A 22,871-nucleotide genomic window follows, 5' to 3' on the forward strand; every position below is an offset into this window, starting at 1 on the left:
TGGGCCGGGGCGGTCAGGTGAGGGTGCCTCGGCCCGGGGGCCTGGCAGCGGGGTGGGTGACATGGCGGGCCCCGGGCTGGGAGTGGGGGGGCTGGTATAGAGGGAGTGGGGGTTCCTTGTGGGGGGGGGCTGGTCCCTGGGAAGCTGGGCGGTGGGGACCGAGCTGGGCGTGTGGGGACCGTAGGGGGCCGCCCGTGGAGGCGGAGGGGTTGGTCTTGGGGGTGCACGCCGGGGGGAAGTGCAAAAGGCCCCACCGGGGTAGTGGGGAGTGGTGCGCTTCCCACGAGGGCTGGGCTGGGTGTGTGCGGCCGTGCCCAGGGCTGCTCTGAGGGAGGTGGGAGGGGGGTTACGGGGTACTAGGGCGCTGGGATGTGCCTGTGAGGCAGTGCACTGAGAACCCCACCTAGCTGCGTGAGGTGTTGGGCCTGGGAGGGTCTTGTGAAGGGACCCCACGCAGGGAAATCATAGGGGGGGATGCGGAGGATTCACTTGTTCCCAGTTCTTAGGGGATAGCAGGTCTGTTGCAGGATTGGGACCCTCTTTCTCATGGGAAGGAGGTGGAGGTGATGAAGAGTGTGTTTGTTTCCCATGCGCAGAATTTCTGTCGCAGCCACTGAGTCTGTAGCTGGTATAAGAGGAGCCTGTTTTGTGGTGGTGTGGTACAAATGGCTCTGGAAGGCCTTTGCTCTTTTTGATTGTGATTGATACACCAGCTCCTTGTACCCCCCGCCCCCACACCTAGCTTGCTGCATATTTAGTAAGTTTCATTGCTCCCTTTTTTCACCCTAGTCACTTTTTTTTTTTTTTGCTCTGATATGAAATTTACTATACAAAGTTTTTAGCCTGGGAGCAAACACTTTATGAATTCTTAGAAAATAAACAGCTCAGCAGTATAAAAATTGACATGTGTGCTGGTCAGGCTGCTCTATGGCACATGCAGCACTTGAGGAAAGTGCTGCTCCGGATAGTGAAGTTTCCTACCTCTTGGTCTTGTTCAGCAGTAGTCACATTAGCCTAAACTTCCTACATAACTGGCAGCATCACTCCTGCCAGAGTGTGTCTTCCCTGATCTTAAAGAAGTTCACTCCTTGACCTGATAGCAAAGACTTAGGACAATACAACTTTATGGAAGTATCATATTGAAAAATGAGGTGGATTCCAGCTTTTGCCTGGTTCAAACATTCTCTCTACCACTCTGTATACAATAACTGTTTTATGCACACAGGGGCTTGTTGGTGCTTTCTTGTCAACAATGGCAAAGCAGCAAAGCAAGGATCCTGGATTAAAAGAGAAGTTTAAGAGCCTCTTAGGTCTGGGAGCACCTCGAGCTAGTTCCAGATCATCAGAGGGCAAGCAAACAGAGTTTATCATCACAGCGGACATACTCAAGGTAAATTGTCATAAGGTTTGAGGATGGAGTTGACAGTATGTGCTGGGATTAACGGGTAATGTGCGCAACAGCTGAGGGAATGTAATTTAGTGTTTAAAGCTGGAGACTAGGGAAATGAGACTCTTGAGTCTTATTTCCAGCTTTGCCGCTGACTTCTTTTCTGACCTAGGACAATTCCCATATCCTACTTCGCACAGGTAGCTCAGTTGTAGGTAAAATGGGAGTGTGGTTACCTGCCTCATATGTTTCCTGAGTCTGAATTAGGTGCCCTGTATAAGTAGTTTGAGGTTCCTGGCTGAAATGTGTTGTGTCAGTGTAAAATGCAGTTATAGTTGGTTAAATTAGAGCATATTTTTATTTTTTTCCCTCATTCTGTCATTATTCTACATGATCTTTAGCTTACTGATGTTGGTTACAGCTTTGAGTGCATCTTTGTGGGAATGACTGAAGGTTAAATTCTGAAAAAATTTTTTCAACAACAAGCAGCTAATTTTTAATAGCCCAAGGGGTCTTTTGGAGAGATGGAGGGGGTTGTTTCTTATGAAGGAAGGTAGAGCCTGGACTGTCTTAATTATTTCCATTTTTCTTTCCAGGAGTTGAGCATAGAGTGCGGACTAAGTAACCGGATACGAGCAATTTATCAACTTTGTGAAGTAGCAAAAACCAAAAAATTTGAAGAGGTATGTTTGCTGAAAGGTGTAGGGTAAATGGGAGGAGGATTGAAAAGCTTTAAGCAACAGTGTTTGGATTTGCTTGTCACAAGGTGTTTAAGTAATTTGATCTACCTTAACATTGTTATAATTGTTGTGATCCAGGAAATTATATCTTATATTTTATTGTGTATTATAAATCTATATTAAATCAATTATTTCTGCTCCAAACAATTTAAGAAGAGTAATGGAGGGTTCTCCATCATAGCCAATTATTAAATCAAAATTGGGCTTAAACGGCATTTTGTCATTCGACGTGGAATTATTTCAAGGAACTTCTATGGCCTGTATTATGAAAAGGTCAGATCAGATGATTGCAATAATCCCTTCTGGTCTAAGAATCTATGTTCTGATTTGGACAGTGGAAACCTAAACCATGCAGAAAAGACCTCATGCTCCAAAGCAAAGCAGAGCTGTTGTCATTGAAAGACTTTCCAGGGCAAATTGTTTTAGAAGATACTTAAAAGACACCAAAGTTATTTACCCCTCTTGTCAGGTGACGGGACTCTGGTCTTGAAGCATTCACTAGTTCCCTCTGACCTAGAGTTGCTCTACAAATAAATGGGCACTGAGATAACTTTCACTCAGTTTTAATTCACGCTCTTATTTCTGTGCAAGTCTTTGCATTGGCTGATGTGTTTTTTCAGTGTTATGTTAATTAAACCCGAAAGCATCCACATACAAATTTGCATGGAAACAGCTAATGGTGTGAATGAAGCCAGTTTAGTTATTTTGTTTATGTGTAGGCCAATCTCCCTGACCGGGATTGTCTTTAGCATTTCCATTTCAAGTCCTGGAATTAGTGGTCTGAGCAGTTGTCTTACAGATTGCCCTCTGGCGGAAAGAGACGTGGGTGGCAGCAGTGTTCCCTCTAACTTTTTTCATCTGGGTGCAGAATATATTTTGTGTGTACCAAGTTGTGCAAATGTGCACTACCAGTAGAAACACATGCTGCAGTCTTTGGGTCCTCTGCTCATCAGCTGGGCCACATTTAAATCTCTCCTGGGTGCCCACCCAAGTGCTCCACTTACAGACAACACCAGGTGGAAATAGCCCTCAGGGAAGAAGGCAGTAAGCAGCTATGAGACATGAATCTCATTAACTCCTCCTGGCATAATTTAGCTCAATTCAAGTGACTGTCTTTAGAGAGAAGACCTTAGAACAAGCTTCACCCCACTAACCCCACCTAGCGCTATTGCTTTCTGTGTCCACTTACAGCATGCAGTGGAAGCGATATGGAAAGTGGTAGCTGATATGCTGCAGCCAGAGAGGCCGGCAGAAGCCAGACATGCTGTGCTTCACCTGCTGAAGGCCATCATTCAAGGACAGGTAATGCCTCTGCCTTCTAAACGTGGCTTGTACAGAGCAAGACGAACAGCACTGGCTGGGTGCCTTCTGCCACTGAAACTCATCTCATTTGTTATCTTAGTCCAACCCAGGGAAGGGAAAAAGGCTAGCATTCAGTTTGATTCATTTACTTGGTTCTCAGCTTACTCTTTTAATATGGGAGGAATTTTAAACCCCTGAAAGAGGGAATGATTGCAGTGCTGAATTCAAACACCGTGCAGCAGATGCTGTGTAATCTTTGCCTAGACAGCTCTGGTAACCACCTTAATCCTGACCGGCAGCATCCCTGCTATGGCAAGTGTGGAGAGCATCAAGGCAAATTCTGTACATAAGCCTTTTTCTTTAGTCTGATCAAGTCAAGCTCATCATGAGTCCTCAAGCTTTTACAGCATCTCCCTGAGCGGGGTTGTCTTTAGCATTTCCATTTCAAGTCCTGGAATTAGTGGTCTGGCTGTTTCTGCATAGCCTACCTTCTGTATCTCTGGGGTTCTGGGGACATGAGTTGCAACCTGAATACAACTGCATTCCTAGTGCACTGGGGGAAGATGTTTAGTAAACAGCCTGTGGTGGGACCAGTTTGCTTTTGAAGTGTGAAGAAGATTCTTGGTTTCCTAATCAAGGTTTGTAATAAGTCTAATCTTTCAGATGAACTTTCTCCTTTCAGGGCGAAAGACTAGGAATCCTCAGAGCACATTTCTTTAAGGTTATCAAGGATTATCCTTCTAATGAAGATCTGCATGAACGGCTTGAAGTGTTCAAGGCTCTCACAGATAATGGAAGATCCATAACTCATCTGGAGGAAGAATTGGGTCAGTGCTATCCATAAATGCTTACGATGTCAAATCTTTTCATGGGATTGTCCGAAAGCCCCAATGCAATTAGTTTAAAAACCTGCTGGAAAAAGCTTCATTATGTTCATTTTACATCTTTTAAAAAGAATTCCATGGCTTTTCTACAGGGCTTAAAAATATATACTCTTCTGCATTGTTGTGTATAGTTTAGGGTACAGATTGTTCAGTGTCAATGTGATAAACAGTTCTATGGTAGTGATGAATCTGTGGATGTTCCTCTTTGGTGAATTTAGGGAGCTCTCTTACTGTTTATTTTTAGAGAGTTTTCTGTTGTCACCTTGTGGCAAGCTTCATATAACCCATCTGATGTTATTTAACATCTACAATGTGCAGTGGAGGGTGCAATCAAGGTAAACGTAGCAAGTTTATAAAAATATGAATTCAATGCACGTGGCAGCTTTAACAAGATAAGGGACATGAGAGCAAATTAGTTGTTATAGCTAAAAAGAGTGTGATAGACCTCAGCAGCCCTGGTCAGTTGTACTACTTTTATTACTGTCTTCTAGCGAGTGGTTTACTTAGCTGGAAGTACATCAAAAGACAATCTGTTTTTCAGAAAATAGGGCGAGGAGCGAATTTGCAGCACTTTTTCATTGAAATCATATTGTAACACCACCATTTCCTTCTCCTTCAGCTGAATTTGTCCTGCAGTGGATGGATGTTGGGTTGTCTTCTGAATTCCTTCTAGTTCTAGTGAATTTGGTCAAGTTCAACAGCTGTTACCTGGAAGATTATGTTGCTGATATGGTCCAGTAAGGTTAAACTCTTACCAGATATTATTTCTAGCTTGCTGTACAGAGTTTGGATAAATTCAGTGGTCTGGGTTTTGTATACACAGCCTGACCAGTTGGGTGACAAATCACGCCGCTAGCCTCTTGCATATGTGCTTTGTGGAGGGGAGAGGGATGAAAGGACATCTGTTGAAAATTTCACCCTGTAGGTATAGTCATTAAAATGGCGTTAGTGTGGCTGTGGACAGAAAAGTGATTAAGAATGGCACCAATGTGTTTTCTTTCAGAACATATCTGGTCACTGGAGTTCACTTTTCCAGCAAATGAGTTCTTTTCCTATTCTTCACTGTCTTGGCTCTCAAGAGCTATGGGAGACAGATTCTGTTGCTGGCTTACGTGCCTGATAGAATAGTTCACTAGGATCCAAGTGAAAGGCCAGATTCTGCCCAGAATTATATCTGTGTAATTGCCCTGAAGATGATAGGTGTACATGAAGGTAGAACTTGGCTGGCTTATTTGTCAGAGCTCGGTGGTGCTCAGACCTGAAAGAATCCACCTCACTTTTCAAAACTTGGAATGGAAGATGCAAATGTGACAGTTGAGACACCTATTTGTGTAAGTGAGTCAAATTGTTACGGAATCTGTGAAACACACATGTGGAGTCACATTTGTTCACTTTTCAGAGTAGAATTGCTTCACAGGCCACATTGTCAATTGAGTTCAGTTCCCACCCACTCCCAAAACCTGATTCCACTTGTTGGCCCTGAGCACTTCTGAAGATCTGTCTAAGAGACCTTTAACAGCCTAATGCACTATACCAACTCCCACAATAATCTGATCTGTAACAGAGAGTAAGCCGTGCTAGTCTATACACTATCAAAACAAAAAGCAGTCAAGTAGCACTTTAAAGACTAGCAAAATAGTTTATTAGGTGAGCTTTCATGGGACAGACCCACTTCTTCAGACCATAGCCAGACCAAAACTGACTCAATATTTAAGACACAAAGAACCAAAAACAGTAAGCAAGGAGGACAAATCAGAAAAAGATAATCAAGGTGAGCAAATCAGAGGGTGGAGGGGTGGGGAGGAAGGTCAAGAATTAGACTGAGCCAAGTATGCAGACGAGCCCCTATAGTGACTCAGAAAGTTCCCATCACGATTTAAACCATGTGTTAATGTGCCGAATTTGAATATAAAAGCCAGCTCGTCCACTTCTCTTTCCAGAACGGAGCGGTCGTCTCTTCAGTAACACAGATACCTTGAGGTCATTGACAGAATGCCCCATTCCATTAAAATGTTGACTAACTGGTTTGTGGATCTGGAGTGTTTTGATGTCTGTTTTGTGCCCGTCGACCTTTTGTCTAAGGGAGTTAGAAGTCTGTCCAATGTACAAAGCATCTGGGCATTGTTGGCACATGATGGCATATATGATGTTAGTAGAGGAGCATGAGAAAGTGCCGGTGATTCTGTGAGTAACCTGGTTAGGTCCAGTGATGGTATTTCCAGAGAAGATATGTGGACAAAGCTGGCAGCGGGCTTTGTTACAGGGAAAGGTTCCAGGGCTGGTGTTCCTGGGGTATAGACTGTGGCTGTTAGTGAGGATCCTCATGAGGTTGGGAGGTTGTCTGTAGGAGAGAACAGGCATGTCACCCAGGGCCTTCTGGAGTGTAGCATCCTGATTAAGAATAGGTTGTAGGTCTCTAATAATTCGTTGCAGTGGTCTGAGTTGGGGGCTGTAGGTGATGACCAGTGGTGTTCTGTTCTTGGCTTTTTTGGGCCGATCTTGGAGTAGCTGGTCTCTGGGTATGCATCTGGCCCTGTCGATTTGTTTTTTTACTTCTCCTGGTGGGTAATTCAGGTTTATGAATATTTGGTAAAGTTCTTGTAGTTTTTGGTCTCTGTCAGTTGGATCAGAGCAAATGTGATTGTACCTAAGAGCTTGACTGTAAACAATGGATCTAGTCACATGTGCAGGATGGAAACTAGAAGGGTGTAGATAAGTATAGCGATCAGTAAGTTTTCGGTACAGTGTGGTACTGATCAGACCATCCTTGATTAGTACTGTAGTGTCCAGGAAATGTAGCTCTTGCATGTTGTAATCGAGGCATAAGTTGATGGTGGGGTGTCGATTGTTAAAGTCTCTGTGGAATTCTTCTAGCACCTCTGTACCATGGGTCCAAATCATAAAGATGTCATCAATGTATCTTAAGTAGAGGAGTGGTAATAGGGGACAAGAGCTGAGGAATCGTTGTTCCAGGTTGGCCATAAATATATTAGCATATTGTGGGGCCATGGGGGTGCCCATAGCAGCTCCACTAATCTGGAGGTATAAATTGTCCCCCAAACGGAAATGATTGTGTGTGAGAACAAAGTTACAGAGGTCAGACACCAGATTGGCTGTGGTGGCATCAGGGATGGTATTCCTGATTGCTTGTAATCCGTCTTTATGTGGAATATTAGTGTACAGAGCCTCTACATCCATTGTGGCAAGGATGGCGTTATCAGGAACTTTTCCGATGTTTTGTAATTTCCTCAGGAAGTCGCTGGTATCTCGGATATAGCTGGGAGCGTTGGTGGCATAGGGTTTGAGGAGGGAGTCCACGTAACTGGATAGTCCGGTGGTAAAGGTGCCAATACCTGAAATGATAGGGCGTTCAGGGTTTCCAGGTTTGTGGATTTTGGGAAGTAAATAGAATAATCCAGGTGGCGGCTCAGATGGTGTGTCTGAGTTAATGAGGTCCCGAGTAGCAGCAGGGAGTTCCTTCAGTAGTTGTTGTAATTTCCTTTGGAATTCCAAAGTGGGATCAGCGGAGAGAGGTCTGTAAAATGTGGTGTTGGAGAGTTGTCTGGCTGCCTCCTGTTCATAGTCTGACTTATTCAGGATGACAACAGCACCTCCTTTGTCACCTGGTTTGATTATGATGCCTTGGTTATTTTTGAGACTCTGGACAGCATAGTGTTCATTCTGTCAATGACCTCAAGGTATGTGTGTTACTGAAGAGACATTATCGCACCGTTTTGGAAAGAGAAGTGGCCGAGCTGACTTTATAGTCAAATTCGGCACATTAACACATGGTTTAAATCGTGATGGGAACTTTGTGAGTCAGTATAGGGGCTCATCTGCATACTTGGCTCAGTCTAATTTTTGACCTTCCCCCCCACCCCTCCACTCTCTCATTTGCTCACCTTGATTATCTTTTTCTGATTTGTCCTCCTTGCTTACTGTTTTTGGTTCTCTGTGTCTTAAATATTGAGTCAGTTCTGGTCTGGCTATGGTCTGAAGAAGTGGGTCTGTCCCACGAAAGCTCACCTAATAAACTATTTTGCTAATCTTTAAAGTGCTACTTGACTGCTTTTTGTTTTAATAATCTGATCTGTGATCCTCAGTAAAGTTATATAGTGCACAATCCCCAGTGTATACAGGAGATGAATTTATTGTCTTCTCTTCACTAGATTTATATACATGAGGCCCAGGTACCTAAGCATATTTAATGAATAGTAATGGGAATGAGATGCAGCTTTAGTGCAACTGCAAATATCTGTTCAGCTAAGGGCTGGTGACATTAAATAAGCCTGCAGCAATATTCTGAACTGAACAAGTCAGGGAGGCACCAGGGCGCATTTCAACACTCATCTAGTTGTGTTAATTTTGGACAATTTTTTTTAAAAATTTGTTAAATATATTTATTTTATATTGAGTTTAACAGTGCTTTCCTCCAACAGTATGATCTGCCTGTTGTGCATTCAGACTTCATCATCAGTTGACATAGAGGTCAGTAATTGGAGCCTCTTCTAATATTGATTACATCCTATAGAACTGTATCCATGACACACAAGGCTGCTTTTGAGTAGTTAGGCCTGAATTCTCTGGAGTTCAGGAGGGTTATCTTCTGTCTGGAGTGCTGCTGTGGCAAATTTTGGAGCTTGCTGTATTGTTGGGTGGAGAGAGACATTGTGACTTAGTTGTCTGAGCATAGAAATGGGAACCAATATTGCGTGGGTAAAAATCTCAATTGGACAGTTGCTTATCCTTTTCTTACTTGGCTTTCACCACCTGTAAAATGGAGACAATACAGTATGATGAGGATCAGTCTACTTTGTAAAGCCCTTTGGTAGTGTAAAGCATGAGGCAGTTGCTAAGTTATTAATTTAGTCATAAAACTTTGGGACAAAGGCACCAGGATGATCTTGCTAAGGGATTCCTTTCCCTGCTTTAACCATCCTTGTAATTGCTTGGTTTTCATCCTGGACTGCTGAACACTTTTTGTGTATCCTTACTGACTTTGGAGGAGTTTTGTAGTTGTAAGTCAAGATAGAGTTTTAACCTCCCGAGTTTCAATAGCCTGTGAAGGGAGAAGTGAGTAACCATTAAAAGCAAGAAGTCCTTCGGCATCTTATAGACTAACAGATATTTTTGAGCATAAGCTTTTGTGTACAAAGACCTGCTTTGCAATCGTAGTCTATAAGGTGAACGGAACTTCTTGTTAAAACGAAAAAGCAGTCATGTAGCAGTTAAAGACTAACAATATAATTCATCAGGTGATGAGCTTTCGTGGGACAGACCCACTTATGAGAGGATTTTCAGGGGTTTTAGCAGGTCACTAGGCAGCTTCAGTGTCCAATCAGTTGAAAGAGGTTACATATGCAATTTATTAATGAATGTAGCATTTCATAAACTAGAGAAGTTTATATGCCCTGATTGTGTCTCAAAGAACCATTCCAATAATAATAAAGGTAATGGGTGACTTTAGATGTTTAATATCAAGAAAAATATTGCTTTAATGAGAGTGATACATCAGTAGGGCTCCATATATGTCATGGAGGTGGCAGAAGTTGCAGATTCTATGACTTTTTGTGATCTCCATGACATATCCAGCAGACAGCTTCTTGAGCAGCCTGAGGGATTGCCATAGCAGTGGCGCATGCAGCTGACCCCAGGAGCCTTCCAAACAGTGGGAACAGCTATAACTTGGAAGCCCCTGGCATGGGTCCCTAGGATGATGGGAGCGAGGGGGGTGGTGGTGTTTTTGCAGATGCAGACTAACAGGGCTATCCCCTGATACTGAGTAACCATTGTGGTTTTTGTCCTCACACAGGTCTCCCTGCAGGTCCTAGATGCTGTGGTTTGCTATAACTGCCTGCCCTCAGAGAGCCTTCCAGTGTTTATCATCACCTTGTGCCGCACCGTCAATGTGAAGGAGCTTTGTGAACCATGCTGGAAGGTCAGAATCTTTTGCAATCCACTCAAGTATGATGTATAAGGCTACATTTTAGTCATGGGTATTTTTAGTAAAAGTTGTGGGACCTGCACATGGGCAATAAAAACAAATTCAGGAGTTGTCACTTAATCCATGACTTGCATTATAAATACCCCGACTAACTAGGTATTAGAATATGATCTACATAACTCTTAGGTTTACTGCTGCTCGGGAGCAAGCATGGGGAGGAGGGTCCTACTGAGGAGGGCTGCTGCTGGGAGAGGCTCTAGAGGGATGGACACTGCTTGTTGTGGGGGCAGGAGGAGAGGCAACGAGCTAATAGGGCTGCTGAACACCTCCAGGGCCAGCCCTACCCCTCTTCACTTTCCTACCCCACTCACTCCCGTCATCCTAGGGACCCATGCCAGGGGCTTCCAAGTTATAGCTGTTCCCACTGTTTGGAAGGCTCCTGGGGTCAGCTGCATCAGCCACTGCTCTGGCAGTCTCTCAGGCTGCCCACGCAGCTGTCTGCTGGATATGTCAGAGAGATCACGGAAAGTCATGGAATTTGCGACTTCTGCCACCTCCATGACATATATGGAGCCCTACTGATGTATCATTCTCATTAAAGCAATATTAGTATATTAAAAATCTAAAGTCTCCTGTTACCTTTATTATTATTGAAATAGTTCTTTGAGAGACAATCAGGGCATATAAACTTCTCTTGTTTATGAAATGCTATATTCATTAATAAATTGCATATGTAACTCCTTCAACTGATTGGACACTGAAGCTGCCTAGTGACCTACTTAAAACCTCTGAAAATCCTCTCATATTTGCATTTTAGCTTATGCGCAATCTCTTGGGAACCCATTTGGGTCACAGCGCTATATACACCATGTGCCGCATCATGGAAGACAGGTACTGTGCTATTAAATATATTTTTAAAAAAATCTCAGCATTACTTTAACTCATGTAAATGGTGTGCTGATTCTAATGGGAACAGGAGCAGGCTGAAAATTTCACATGTGGCATAGTGATTAGGAATTACGGCTGCTTTGTGATTTCAGGACAAGTTAGTTAACCTTTCTGTACCTATGTTTGCTCATTAGTAAAATGCAAACAGTGCTTAAGTGGTTCGTCTTCATGATCTTAAAGTCCTTTAAGCTGCTGTGATTTAGAAATATTAAGTATTTATCGTTTCCTCTTGCATGAGACTTGTCCTGTAAAACTAAACCTGCTGCTCTAGTGTGAGCTAAGAAGTTTGTAGCTTACCTTTTGCACCCTGTCTTAGAGCCTACATGGCAGATGCAGCATTGCTGAGAGGAGCAGTGTTCTTTGTCGGAATGGCTTTATGGGGCGCACGTAGACTCTATTCTCTCAAGAACTCACCTACGTCAGTGCTGCCCTCATTTCTCAAGGTAAAGTAGTACTTAGGGGGAGCTTGTATATTGTGATTGTGCTGAAGATCCACAATCTTGGATCAGCACCTCATTGTTAGGTGCTGTGCAAACCCAGAACTACAAGAAGTCTCTGCCCCCAAAGTGCTTCCAATCTAATTGTAAGACAAAAGGCAATAATTGTTTAGCAACGGGGGGGACACAAGGAAACAGTAGCTTAACCTGGTGCTTCATTTGGGAATATGTTATTGGTCCATGTAGCACATTTTTGAATTTGTTGTAGTTCTGTAGAGTTGGAGGTCAGAACAGACCATTAAAACATCAAACCTGACTTTATTTAACACAGGCCGTTCGTTTCACCCAGTTACTCCATAACTGAGTTAGTCTGAAGCCTTCCATTCCTCCGCCTGTGCACAGAGCAGTTCATTCACCATGCTGAGAATAGGAGAAACTGAGGTGCCACAGACAACATTTTAGATGATTTAGCTAGAAAACCCAGTCCCTTTTGCAAGTAGCTTCCAGTCTGTAGCAAATGCAGGGAGAAGGGACAGAGCCAACATGAATGAAAAGTGAAATGTGGCACTTTTTTAATTTAGTGCCCTAATTTTTTCTAAATGGAGAGTCACCCTGATGGGAGGAAACTGCAGCTGTAAGGCCAGATCTACACTAGGAGGTAACGTTGATTTTTAGATAAGCAAATCCAGCAGTGAGAATTGCATAGTTAGAGTCAACTTATCTAAAATCAAATTTTGCTGCCATACACACAGCAGGTGGTCAGTGGGAGAAACTCTCCTGTCAACTTCCCTTACCCCTTGTGACTGCTAGGAATACTGGGGTGAATAGCGGTGCCATGACCATTCAATTTATCGAGTCTCTACTAGGGGTTCTAAATTGAATCCTGGAAGGTCGACTGCCAGTGCATCAATCTTTCCGTAAGTGTAGACGAACCCTAAGCAATATGGTGCAGTGTTTGACTACCTGGGTAGTAGTGCTGGAAGCTGTTCTGTGATTGCATCTCCTCTACCAGGGCTCTTACTAAACCCTTGATACTATATTAAATAGGGAGCAATCTGCTAAATTTGTGCCCTCTTCTGTGCTTCGGGAGGCAGTGAGTGGAGTTTCATCAAAGTAAAGAGAACATTATTAAAGTTCTCTTATTGGCTGGCTGTGCTGGATTTGTGGGTATGCTTTATGCCAAAGAGAGCCCCTGAAACTAGAATAAAAATTAATTTAAAAATTAATTAATTAAAACTAAAAGTAAAAGTTTCATATAATAAACTTGGTTCGAGTTACTAGATTGAGTTGTCTCATTATAAAATCCTGGTATGTCTTCGGCGTTGAGGACCTTTCATCCAAGTCAGAAAGGTTACCCTATTCCTACATTGAACTGCATACTTCAGTGAGAAGTGTATATAGCATCACATGGAGTTCCCAACAGCTGGTAGCCCTGTCTCCAAGTGCATCTTCGGGTTGCTGAATCAAGGGGCTTGTACTGGCTTGGGAATATGTTGTTGTGCTTATAAAATGGCCATTTTTGACTGAATTTTGCAGCTATCATCTCAGACTTCGGGCTTGTCTGTTTTTGAAATGCTACAGCGATGAGCTGGGGTGGGGGCATGGGGTTTCTCCTGTCACCTTCATTAAGCCACCACTATGTGTGGCAGTAGGTGGGTTGATGGAAGAATCGAGCCCTTCCCCATACCTTCTTAATATATAGTGTATTCATTATCTTCACTTTAGGAAGGTTACAGATCATTAACTGACCTCAGGAACTTGTGTTCCAGGCCATGACTTGTCCCAATGCAGTTGTATCTTATGAAATAGTCCTGTCCATAACCAGACTAATCAAGAAGTATGGGAAGGAGTTGCAGGCTGTCACATGGGATATTCTTCTGGATATTGTTGAACGATTACTCCAGCAGCTACAGGTAGGTATTGAGACAAATTTTGATATATGTTATAAATTCATCTTGGCTGAAGTATTTTGGCTTACAAAGTCTTATTTTATTTTAAACTGAAAAGCACTCTCCAGCTATGTCTATGGTAGAAGCTTTTGTTGGCAAAACAGCTGTTTTGCCAACAAAACTCACAAAGTGTCCAGACTCCCAAGGCGTTTTGTCAACAGAAAGGCAACAGAATACAGGACTTTTGTTGAAATATGTACCCCGCTTCCAATGAGGAATAACACCTCTGTCAACAGAGAGAGCTGATCTGAACGTTCTGGCGTAGGGGGGTCCTCTGCCACCAGACAGGGTTCCAGATCACTGAGCAGCCCTGTCTCCTGTGCTTCCGGTTGGCTGTTTTGCCCATAGAACGTCCGGGCAGTCCGGCTACTCTGTTGACGGAGCGAATTGCTCTTGCGATCCCTTGGCAGGTGGGCTGTGCTGTGCCATCAGAAGTTCATTTGGAAGATATCTTCCCGTGAAAACTTCTGTCAGTAAATCCCTGCTTTTGGTGGGGAGCGGGGTCAGGTAGGGGCTGTAGAGTTTGTGCATGACCCTGGTGCTCCCAGTCAGTGGAAGCCATACTTGTCACAGAGGTGAGGTATTAAATGTTGGAGGAGAAGGGAATTGGCTGAGTATAGATCTGGCCCAAGTTCTTATTCTAGTACTTCTTAGCCAACACACCAGTTTAAATTGTGACAGTCCTTTGTAATTAAAAAGAAACTGTGTAGAGTGGCCTTGTCTGTGTTTCAGAGTCTAGAGAACCAAGATTTGAAGTCCATTGTACATGATCTGCTGACTACTATAGAAGAACTCTGTGATCAGAACGAATTCCATGGATCTGAAGAGAGATACTTCGAGCTGGTGGAGAGATGTGCTGATCAGAGACCTGTAAGACCTTCTCTTCCATCTCAAGTCAGTGCAGCCCACCCTGCTTTTTTTTCCCCTTTAAATCTCCAAGAAACGTTTCTCTGGGATATAGCAGTGTCTAGAAACCCCACCCCAGGTCTGGGCTCCATTTTGGTAGGCATTACACAAATGCGTAGGAAGAAGCAGTCCCTGTCCTAAAGTGCACGCGGTACATAGGAAACATTTGCTATTCCTGTTTTACTGACGGGGAGCTGAGTTACACAGATAGTGAGAGATTTGCACAAGGTCATGCTGGAAGTCTGGCAGAGACAAGGATTGAACCTAGAACTCAAGAGCCCCAATCTGAGTGCCCACAAGGCCACCCTTCTTCTTATTGCCCACTTCAGTATTAGATTTTTATCTCGTACAGCCAAGGGTTGCAGAAGTTATAAAATGTAAAGCTACAGTAAAGTCTGCACAGCCCCTTGTGACCTGTTCTTGAAGGGAGAGGCATGGCAATGTATGCAAATACTGGACCATTCTTTCATTTTCTTTTAAAGGAGTCTTCTCTACTAAACTTAATAACATACAGAGCTCAGTCTATTCACCCTGCCAAGGATGGCTGGATTCATAACCTGCAGGTGTTAATGGAGAGGTACTTCAGGTAGGAAACTGCAGCTTTAAAAAGAAAAGCTTGGTTCGATGTGTCACATGTTTAATAAACTGTCTGGCGCTCTTTCATGTCGGTAATGACTGTTGAAATATGGTAGTGATTCCACAATGCAGGGGTTTTTTTTGTGTCTAGTCGATGGAACTAAAACCTCCAACTGAGGCTTCTTTATCATCATTCTCCTTTTAACAGCGTGAAGGGTTGCCACTGAATGCTTCAGCTCTCTATTTAAATCTGTCCTGTGCTCAGTTGCATGGCCCTCTTGTAGGGCCTGTCCTACAGCCCTATTTCCTAAATCCCAGGAATGCTTCTGACTGCATGATATCTGATGGTATAGGAGTTCCCCAGAACTTACTTGTGTGCGGTAAAATAATCCCCACATATAGCAGTCTGAAGTGTGTGGCTCCTTTTAAAAAATTAGGAAGAAGAGCACTTTACCTGCTGTGTACATGGTTCTAAAGTTGTGGTTGACTCTAAATTTTGGAGGTGGGTTTGACTGCTCATATGCGACAACAGGAACTTTTGTCTTCATAGACAGCCTCCAGTGTTTTCTTAATGGTAGCACCTCGTCCATTTGATGTTGCAACTTCATGTACAGAGAGCATTCACTGATGATTCATGCGGATTTTGCTTGAAATGTTTTAACCCAGAAAAAGGTAGTTAGTCACAATGTACTCTCTCTCTCCCCCTCCTAAACTCTCTTGTCCATTTTTGGGTTTATTTTTTCCCTTTTTAGGAACGAGTGTCGTAGCGCAGTTCGGATTAAAGTTCTGGACGTCTTGTCTTTTGTCCTGAGTATTAACAGACAGTTTTACGAGGTTTGTCTTTTTGCTATTTAGCTGGGTGCTTGAAGTTGAGAGCTGGAGTGAGTGGGGCAAATGTTTGTGTGGGGTTCAGTTGTATAGTTCTTTGGGCCTATTTTATGTAATTTTGAAGAGAAGTCCAACTGTTCTGAAAATGTAGGACATTGTAATTACATTTCTGTGCAATGGGACTGGAAGGATTTAGTAATTAAACGTGGTCCATTGTTGAGATTTTTTTTAAGTCTGTTGTCAGTATAATGGGAGTTAATATTAGTGAGTTTATTTTGACAACGTTTATTTTTAATTTTCATTTGTGCATTTTATGGTCACTGTCTTTCCCCGTTGTAAGGCTAACCAAAGGGTTTGTCAATCCTATGTATTTTACTTTGAGTTTTTTAGTTTTAGGAATGAGAGATTTAATCTGGTTTGGACACAGGCAAAATTTAGAAGAGATCAGAATATTGTTTTACGTAAATGGATTGACTCAGAGTTTCTGTCTTAATTGAAATCCAAGCTAGTAGTTGCTGTGGTAGAGCAGGGACCAGTGACCTCTACTTGATTTGCTTGTTAACTTGAAGGAATGTCTGCTCCGTGTGTCTGACTCAGGGAACACAGGAGAGGCACTGCTCAGATTCCTCCAAGTTCTGTTAAACTGGCTGCCGTCAATTTGTCTCCTGTTTCTCTGAAAAACAAGGCCTGTGAATCCCGTGTGGATATGGTCTGTTAAAGCTGAGCTGCAAAGCCTTTGTCAGATTGAAAAAGACCTAAGCTGCAGAATCCAAGTTCAACATCAGCCTAAATGTTTGGAGAGATGACATAGAAAGATATTAAATAGGCTGGAGAAAGAAGTCCAGCAGACTAAACAACCAGCTAATGAAGGCTAAAGATGATACGACCTCATGATTCTTTTGAGCCTGGCTATGCCATTTTGTTTTCTTTCTAATAAGTCTTCAGTAGAATGTCTCCCAGCTCACTCTCTCTCCTGTCACAGGAGGAGCTGATTAACTTGGTGGTAATCTCACAGCTGGCCCACATTCCAGAGGATAAAGACCACCAAGTCCGGAAGTTGGCTACCCAGCTGGTGGTGGACCTAGCTGAGGGCTGCAATACACACCACTTTAACAGTTTGCTTGATATCATAGAAAAGGTGAGGCTTCATTTGCTCAGCAATGGCACTGTCAGTATCATCTCCATCTCTTATTTGATCCATTTAGGGGAGCGTCCAGAAACTAAACAGTTCTTTGTATGATGTGAGGGGATGCTGTAGGACTCCGGGATGTTGGAGAAATCCAGAACTCTAAAGAGACACAGAAAAGTGTTTCAGCTAATCTCCAACACTCGGAAACTTTGACTGGAGCTGTTTACTTTGTCCCTTTCTGACCTGTTGGCTTGGAATTAGGTGTGTCCCACTGAGACCAATGTAGGTTTGAAGGGACATCTCTCGCTCTCTTTGTGTAGGTGGCAGCCCGTTCTCTTACGTTTCCTGTTGAGCTGGATGAGAGAGATTTGCTTTCATACTCTGCTTCTTTAGAGGATGTGAAGACAGCAGTTTTAGGCCTCCTGGTAATTCTTCAGGTAACACTGGAGCATTTAAAAATCCCTCCTTTAAATCAGTCCTCCTCTACGGCTTTGCTTACTGTCAAATTCTTTCTGTTCTGACTGGTTCACTTGTCTCCATCCTTAATCTAGCATGAGAGGGGATATTATAGCCGTGGTTTATCTAGTTCACTTCTTGACTGAATATCTTGCATATGACATATGAAATATATTATATCTTTTTCGACTAATTGCCAGCATATCATAAATGGGACTGTTTTGGTGATATGTTCCTAGGATTCAGCTAGAAAGGTGCCAGAACTGGGGATTCTCAAATCTGAATTTTTTTTAATCCTAAACAGCAAAAAATTCAAATCCCCAGATCCAAACCCATCCTTGTGGCTTTCCTGGAGTCTGGATTTCTAAGCAGAAATCTCACTAATTGAGTTGCTGTCTTGGGCAAAAACTTCCCAGATCTCTTGTGTTGCCAGAATCTCACTGCAGAAGATGGTGAAAATTTCATAAGTACAGCTTAAGTGACTTCAGCCTTTCAGGATCCGAACCCCACCCTACCCTTTGTTTTTTTGACATTACTAGCACCATCAGTGGAGTGTGGCATTATACCTCCAAGCAAGTGGGTAACTCATAAACCAATGGTCGAACTTGCCACTCAAGCAGTTTTCATAGGCATGGTGGTGTCCATAAAGCTCTCATGCTGCACTTACTTCCCAAGCAAGAAGGTGGGTCTGTTTGGGGATTCCGTGTGTGTGAGAGATCACAGGATCCTGTCAGGCATGCCATGGGAGCTCCTCTCCCTGTGCCCCAGTGCAGGACTAACTCTTCAGCCTCCTCTGCCCATTGTGCCACAGTCTGCAAGAAGGGCCTGCAGAAGTCTCTTTGCATTGGCCTCAGAAACAAGCTTTAATTGCACTTCTTTGTATGTTTGATACCAATTGACCACAAATGTGCTACACTGTTAACAAGTAAACATTCAGTGTGTCTATCGACTGTTGTTCTGTGCCCCTGTAGACGAAGCTGTACAGCTTGCCTGCCAGCCATGCCACTCGTGTATATGAGATGCTTATTAATCATATCCACCTCCACTATAAGTATGCGTACCGCCTCCCAATTGCCAGCAGCATCAGATTGCAGGTATGAATAGTCTTCTCAATTAAGATAGGAGGGGCTGAACTAATGCTTGGTTAGGTAGGAGATGGGGAGTTTGTAGGAATTTATACTGTGCACTTTGCAGCATCCCTCTGCAGCTGTAGAACAATCAGTGCTGGAATCAAATGTTAACTGATGGCACAATGAATAACCAGTTGAGTTTAAAACAAGTTTGTCAACCTTGATAACAATTTTTGGACCTCTGTGCTTTATATATTGAGTCTGTTCTGGTAAGGCTATTGATCTGAAGAAGGGAGTCTGTCCCATAAAGCTCATCACCTAATAAATTATTTTGTTAGTCTTTAAAGTGCTACATGACTGCTGTTTTGTTTTGATAGCATACAGACTAACATGGTTGTCTCTCTGTCACTATTCAGTTGAGTTCAGTGGGTGGAAGCTCCAGTGCAGAGTGAATCTTCTTGCTTGCCAGGAATGACAGCAAACGGAGTGGGCAGAAGTCCATCTGTAGAAGTTTTGAGTCATTCTAAAGTGCAATGAGAAGTCTCCTGTGTTTCAGGTATTCGACTTTCTCCTGATGCTTCGAGCAGACTCCCTCCACCGCCTTGGCCTTACCAACAAGGATGGAGCAGTGCGATTCAGCCCCTACTGCCTCTGTGATTTAATGTATGTTTCTCATTGCATTGTATGTAGTAGATTTCTTCTGAAACCTTGACATTCTCACGTGCCTAATAAAAATTTGCCACGATCTCTATATGATTCTTCTCACTCTCCCACAGTCTGATCGGCAGTTATGAGAGCACATTCATAGTTCTGGCTGGGGGTGGGAGAGTGGGGGAAGAGGGAGGAGAGCTCCTCTAGTAAATAACTTTGGAACCAGTCGTGCGTGGAAACACTGCGCATGCAGAGCTTGCAGACATCTCAGATGCTGTGTACATGGAATTGCTGTAGCTACTCTGCAAAAGTTTATAAATTCGTTGTTCGTGATTTCCAGCCAGGAGAGTGAGAAGTCTGTTGTTACGCTAAATGGTGGTACAGTGATCTGTGGAAGTGTTGCTACTTCAAGACACATAGGTGAGTCAGCTAGTAACTGACTCTTCAGCTTAACCCTTTTAGCACAGAGATCTCTGAAAAGGAGGCACCCTTTGTTGTAGTTAATGATGCACCTTTCTGGCTAGTTGGCTTAGGCACATCTTTGAAATGTATTGTTGTGTGTATGTATTTCTCATCTTGCTTTCATGTCTGGAAATAGCTACAGAAACACTCCCCTGATTGGTCTTTCCATGTCACAGAGAACCAGAGAAGAGGGTGTCTGAGAAAAAGCCTGCTGGAACACTCTCCCCTCCATCAGGAAGTCCCAGTGTTTCCTCGCAGAATGGCTCCATTCGGATGGGCTACTTGCCGTACTCCCTCCTCTTCCGAGTCCTTCTGCAGTGTTTGAAGCAAGTATGTTGTGCCCAAATTTGGAGCTCTGCGTAATAAGAAGAGTCAGAAACCTGTTTAAAACTTGAGCATTTGGGATAAACAAAGACCTCTTATAGACTAACAGATATTTTAGAGTATAAGCTTTCGTAGGCAAAGACCTGCTTCGTCAGATGCATGAGCGGGGGTGTTTCAGAGGAGGATTTAAAGAAGCCGTCTCAGTAAAGGGGAGGGACAGAGCTGACAAGGTCTGTTCAGTCAGGGTGGATGTGGCCCATTATCAGCAGTTAATGTGGAGTTGTGAACATCAAGAGAGGAGAAATCAAGTCAGTTCAGTGAGGGGGGATGTGGCTCATTGTCAGTTACTAATGTGGAAATGTGAACATCAAGAGCGGAGAAATTGCTTTTGTAATGGGCCAACCACTCCCAGTCTCTGTTAAATTTTTGGTTGATAGAGTCGAATTTGAAAATGAATTGCAGCTCTGAGATTTCTCTTTGCATTTTATTTTTGAAATTTTTTTTGTTGTAGGACTGCTACTTTTAAACCTGTTACTGAGTGTCCAGGGAGATTGAAGTGTTCTCCTACAGGTTTTTGTTTGTTACCATTCCTGATGTTGGTTTATGTCCATTTATTCTTTTACATAGAGACTGTCCAGTTTGGCCAATATAAATTGTAGTGGGACATTGCTGGCACATGATGGCATATATTATATTGGTAGATGTGCAGGTGAAAGAGCCCCTGATGGTGTGGTTGATGTTTGGTCCTGTGATGATATCATAGGTGTAGATAGGTGAGCAGAGTTGTCAGCGAGGTTTGTTGCAGGGATTGTTTCCAGGTTTAGAGTTACTGTGTTGTGGTCTGTAGTTGCTCGTGAGAATTTGTTTAAGGTTGGCAGGCTGTCTGTAGGTGAGGACAGGCCTGCCTTCTAAGGCCTGTGAGAGTGAAGGATTGTTGTCCAGGATGGGTTGTAGGTCATTGATGATGTGCTAGACAGGCTTTAGCTGGGGGCTGTACGTGATGAGCATTTGGAATGTTAATGCTGAAGTATTCTGAAAAGATCAGCTCTTAGCTCCTGTATGCCCAAAAACTCCCCTAGAATTTTTTAAATTGATGTTTTTTTCTGGAAGAACATGGCACTCATTACACTAGGAAGCAGGAATAGAACTTCTAACTCGTTCATTTGTGTTAGCTGATTTGGCTCAGCATTATGCATGTAGTTTAATCAGGTTACTCAAATAAGGCTTTAAAATTGTTTGCTGGGATGCTTTTTTGAAAATACATAAAACATAACCGCATGTGAATCCCATCTCAAAAGTACAATCATTGAGACTTACCACCATTCCCCGGAGAGCCAATTAATATACTATTGTGCTTGGCACCTTCTTTTAAGAAAAATAAATTCTATTTGAAATATGGCTTAAAATCTTCTAGTAATCGGTGTTGTCCAGGCTGCACAACACCAGCCAGGGGTATCTAAATAGCTTTTTGAAAACCACTTTCCATCTGAGAATTATTACTCTTATCTGTTTGTGCATGATTCTACAACTCTTCCACCACCAGGAGGAGCACAAGTAAAAGTCTTTCTAAACCAAGCAGACCAATGCTGGATTCTGCTTCACATGAAATAAGGGTGGTATTTTATTTTATTTGTTTCTTTTTTTACTTAAGAGAGGCAAAAATCCACTAGGCAATATATCACCCTGCTTCTCACAGAGGATATAAAATTAATAATAAAACCCCCCAAAATGTTGAAAGTGCATCTTAAGGTGATAAACTATTGAACGTTGAGTATGGAAAGGAAATAATGAAGTACATTTAGGGTTGGTTCTGGGCATGACATTTTATTTATTTTGGGGGCCTGGGTTTGTCTTGAATGCTGGAAGTTGCTTCTTTTTGGTGAAGGAAGGAAGCATGCATAGAAAAGTCCTGGGCTGGACTCTTTCTGCCCAGCTTCAGAGAGAGCAGTCCATTTTATGGCATCAGATGTCCTTGCTGCATCTGAGCTGAAACCTGGAAGCAACACATGCATCAAATAAAAGCAATTTCTTTGCTAACTCACAAGGTAGGTGAAAAAAGTGATGACAGCAATAAATGACATTCATTTTCTGAAGCTTGCTGGGCTTTATTTGCAAAGTTCACATATAAAACAAGCAAAGTTTACCGTGAAAAGTTATTTTCCTCCTTGCTAAAATCTTGCCCTGTTCTTTCCAGGAGACAGACTGGAAGGTTTTGAAACTGGTTCTCAACAAGTTACCAGAGTCTCTCCGCTACAAAGTACTATTCTTAACCTCTCCTTGCAACCTTGACCAGCTGTCGTCTGCACTCTGCTCTATGGTAATAGCTAATCTGTCCTCCTGGGGTCTTGACACCAGAACTTCACTTAATAGCAATATGTTTGCTTTAAGGTCTCCCTTATACATTTTGTATTTATCTCTCCTTTCTCCCCCTCAGAAACACATTGATTCCATTTTTTTTTAGCTTAAAACATTCTTAGGGATAATTAAATTCCTTTAGCTATTTGTTTCACTGTCCGTAAGCTTCAATTGCTAAAGAATATAGTTGTGAAAGTGTATCTTTAAATTGAGTTTTGAGGACACTTGAGCCTAAACAAACCTGCACATAAGGCCAGTTCTTCACTAGTCCCAAAAGTTGATTTCAGATACTCAGTTCTAGCTACAGCAATTGCGTAGCTAGAATGGATGGATGGGAAATTGACTTACGTGACTGTCTTCATTAAGGAAGGTTGATGAGAACATGTCTTCCATTGAATTCCCTCACTCCTTGTGCTAGCGAGGAGTGCAGGGGTCAGCTGCCAACCCCAGACATTTGAGGGAGCTTTGGGACCTGGAAGTCAATTGCTTTGTAACGGGAATGTGAACTACTTTGGATTGTGAA

General features: G+C 42.9%; 1 protein-coding gene across 8 annotated transcripts in view; it reads left to right on the forward strand.

The window, feature by feature from the left end:
• Window positions 1-385: 385 nt before the first annotated feature.
• The window catches only part of TSC2 (TSC complex subunit 2), a 51,006-nt gene continuing 28,520 nt past the window's right edge, over window positions 386-22,871 (forward strand). For 6 of the 8 annotated variants that reach the window (XM_075011132.1, XM_075011136.1, XM_075011134.1 and 3 more), the window contains exons 1-20: window positions 387-757; window positions 1,226-1,390; window positions 1,984-2,070; window positions 3,319-3,429; window positions 4,112-4,256; window positions 4,933-5,050; window positions 8,753-8,801; window positions 10,126-10,251; window positions 11,075-11,148; window positions 11,522-11,648; window positions 13,412-13,555; window positions 14,324-14,461; window positions 14,980-15,083; window positions 15,826-15,907; window positions 16,884-17,039; window positions 17,351-17,467; window positions 18,458-18,580; window positions 19,113-19,219; window positions 19,846-19,999; window positions 22,188-22,310. In XM_075011132.1, coding sequence (XP_074867233.1) covers window positions 1,253-1,390; window positions 1,984-2,070; window positions 3,319-3,429; window positions 4,112-4,256; window positions 4,933-5,050; window positions 8,753-8,801; window positions 10,126-10,251; window positions 11,075-11,148; window positions 11,522-11,648; window positions 13,412-13,555; window positions 14,324-14,461; window positions 14,980-15,083; window positions 15,826-15,907; window positions 16,884-17,039; window positions 17,351-17,467; window positions 18,458-18,580; window positions 19,113-19,219; window positions 19,846-19,999; window positions 22,188-22,310 — 2,223 coding nt within the window. In that variant the 5' untranslated portion in view covers window positions 387-757; window positions 1,226-1,252. Of the gene's footprint in view, window positions 758-1,225; window positions 1,391-1,983; window positions 2,071-3,318; window positions 3,430-4,111; window positions 4,257-4,932; window positions 5,051-8,752; window positions 8,802-10,125; window positions 10,252-11,074; window positions 11,149-11,521; window positions 11,649-13,411; window positions 13,556-14,323; window positions 14,462-14,979; window positions 15,084-15,825; window positions 15,908-16,883; window positions 17,040-17,350; window positions 17,468-18,457; window positions 18,581-19,112; window positions 19,220-19,845; window positions 20,000-22,187; window positions 22,311-22,871 lie in introns of all 8 variants that reach the window. The other 2 variants (XM_075011133.1, XM_075011135.1) reach the window with 1 other exon arrangement.

Source organism: Carettochelys insculpta, chromosome 16, assembly GCF_033958435.1.
Source record: "Carettochelys insculpta isolate YL-2023 chromosome 16, ASM3395843v1, whole genome shotgun sequence".
In the NCBI taxonomy this organism is placed as follows: Eukaryota; Metazoa; Chordata; order Testudines; family Carettochelyidae; genus Carettochelys; species Carettochelys insculpta.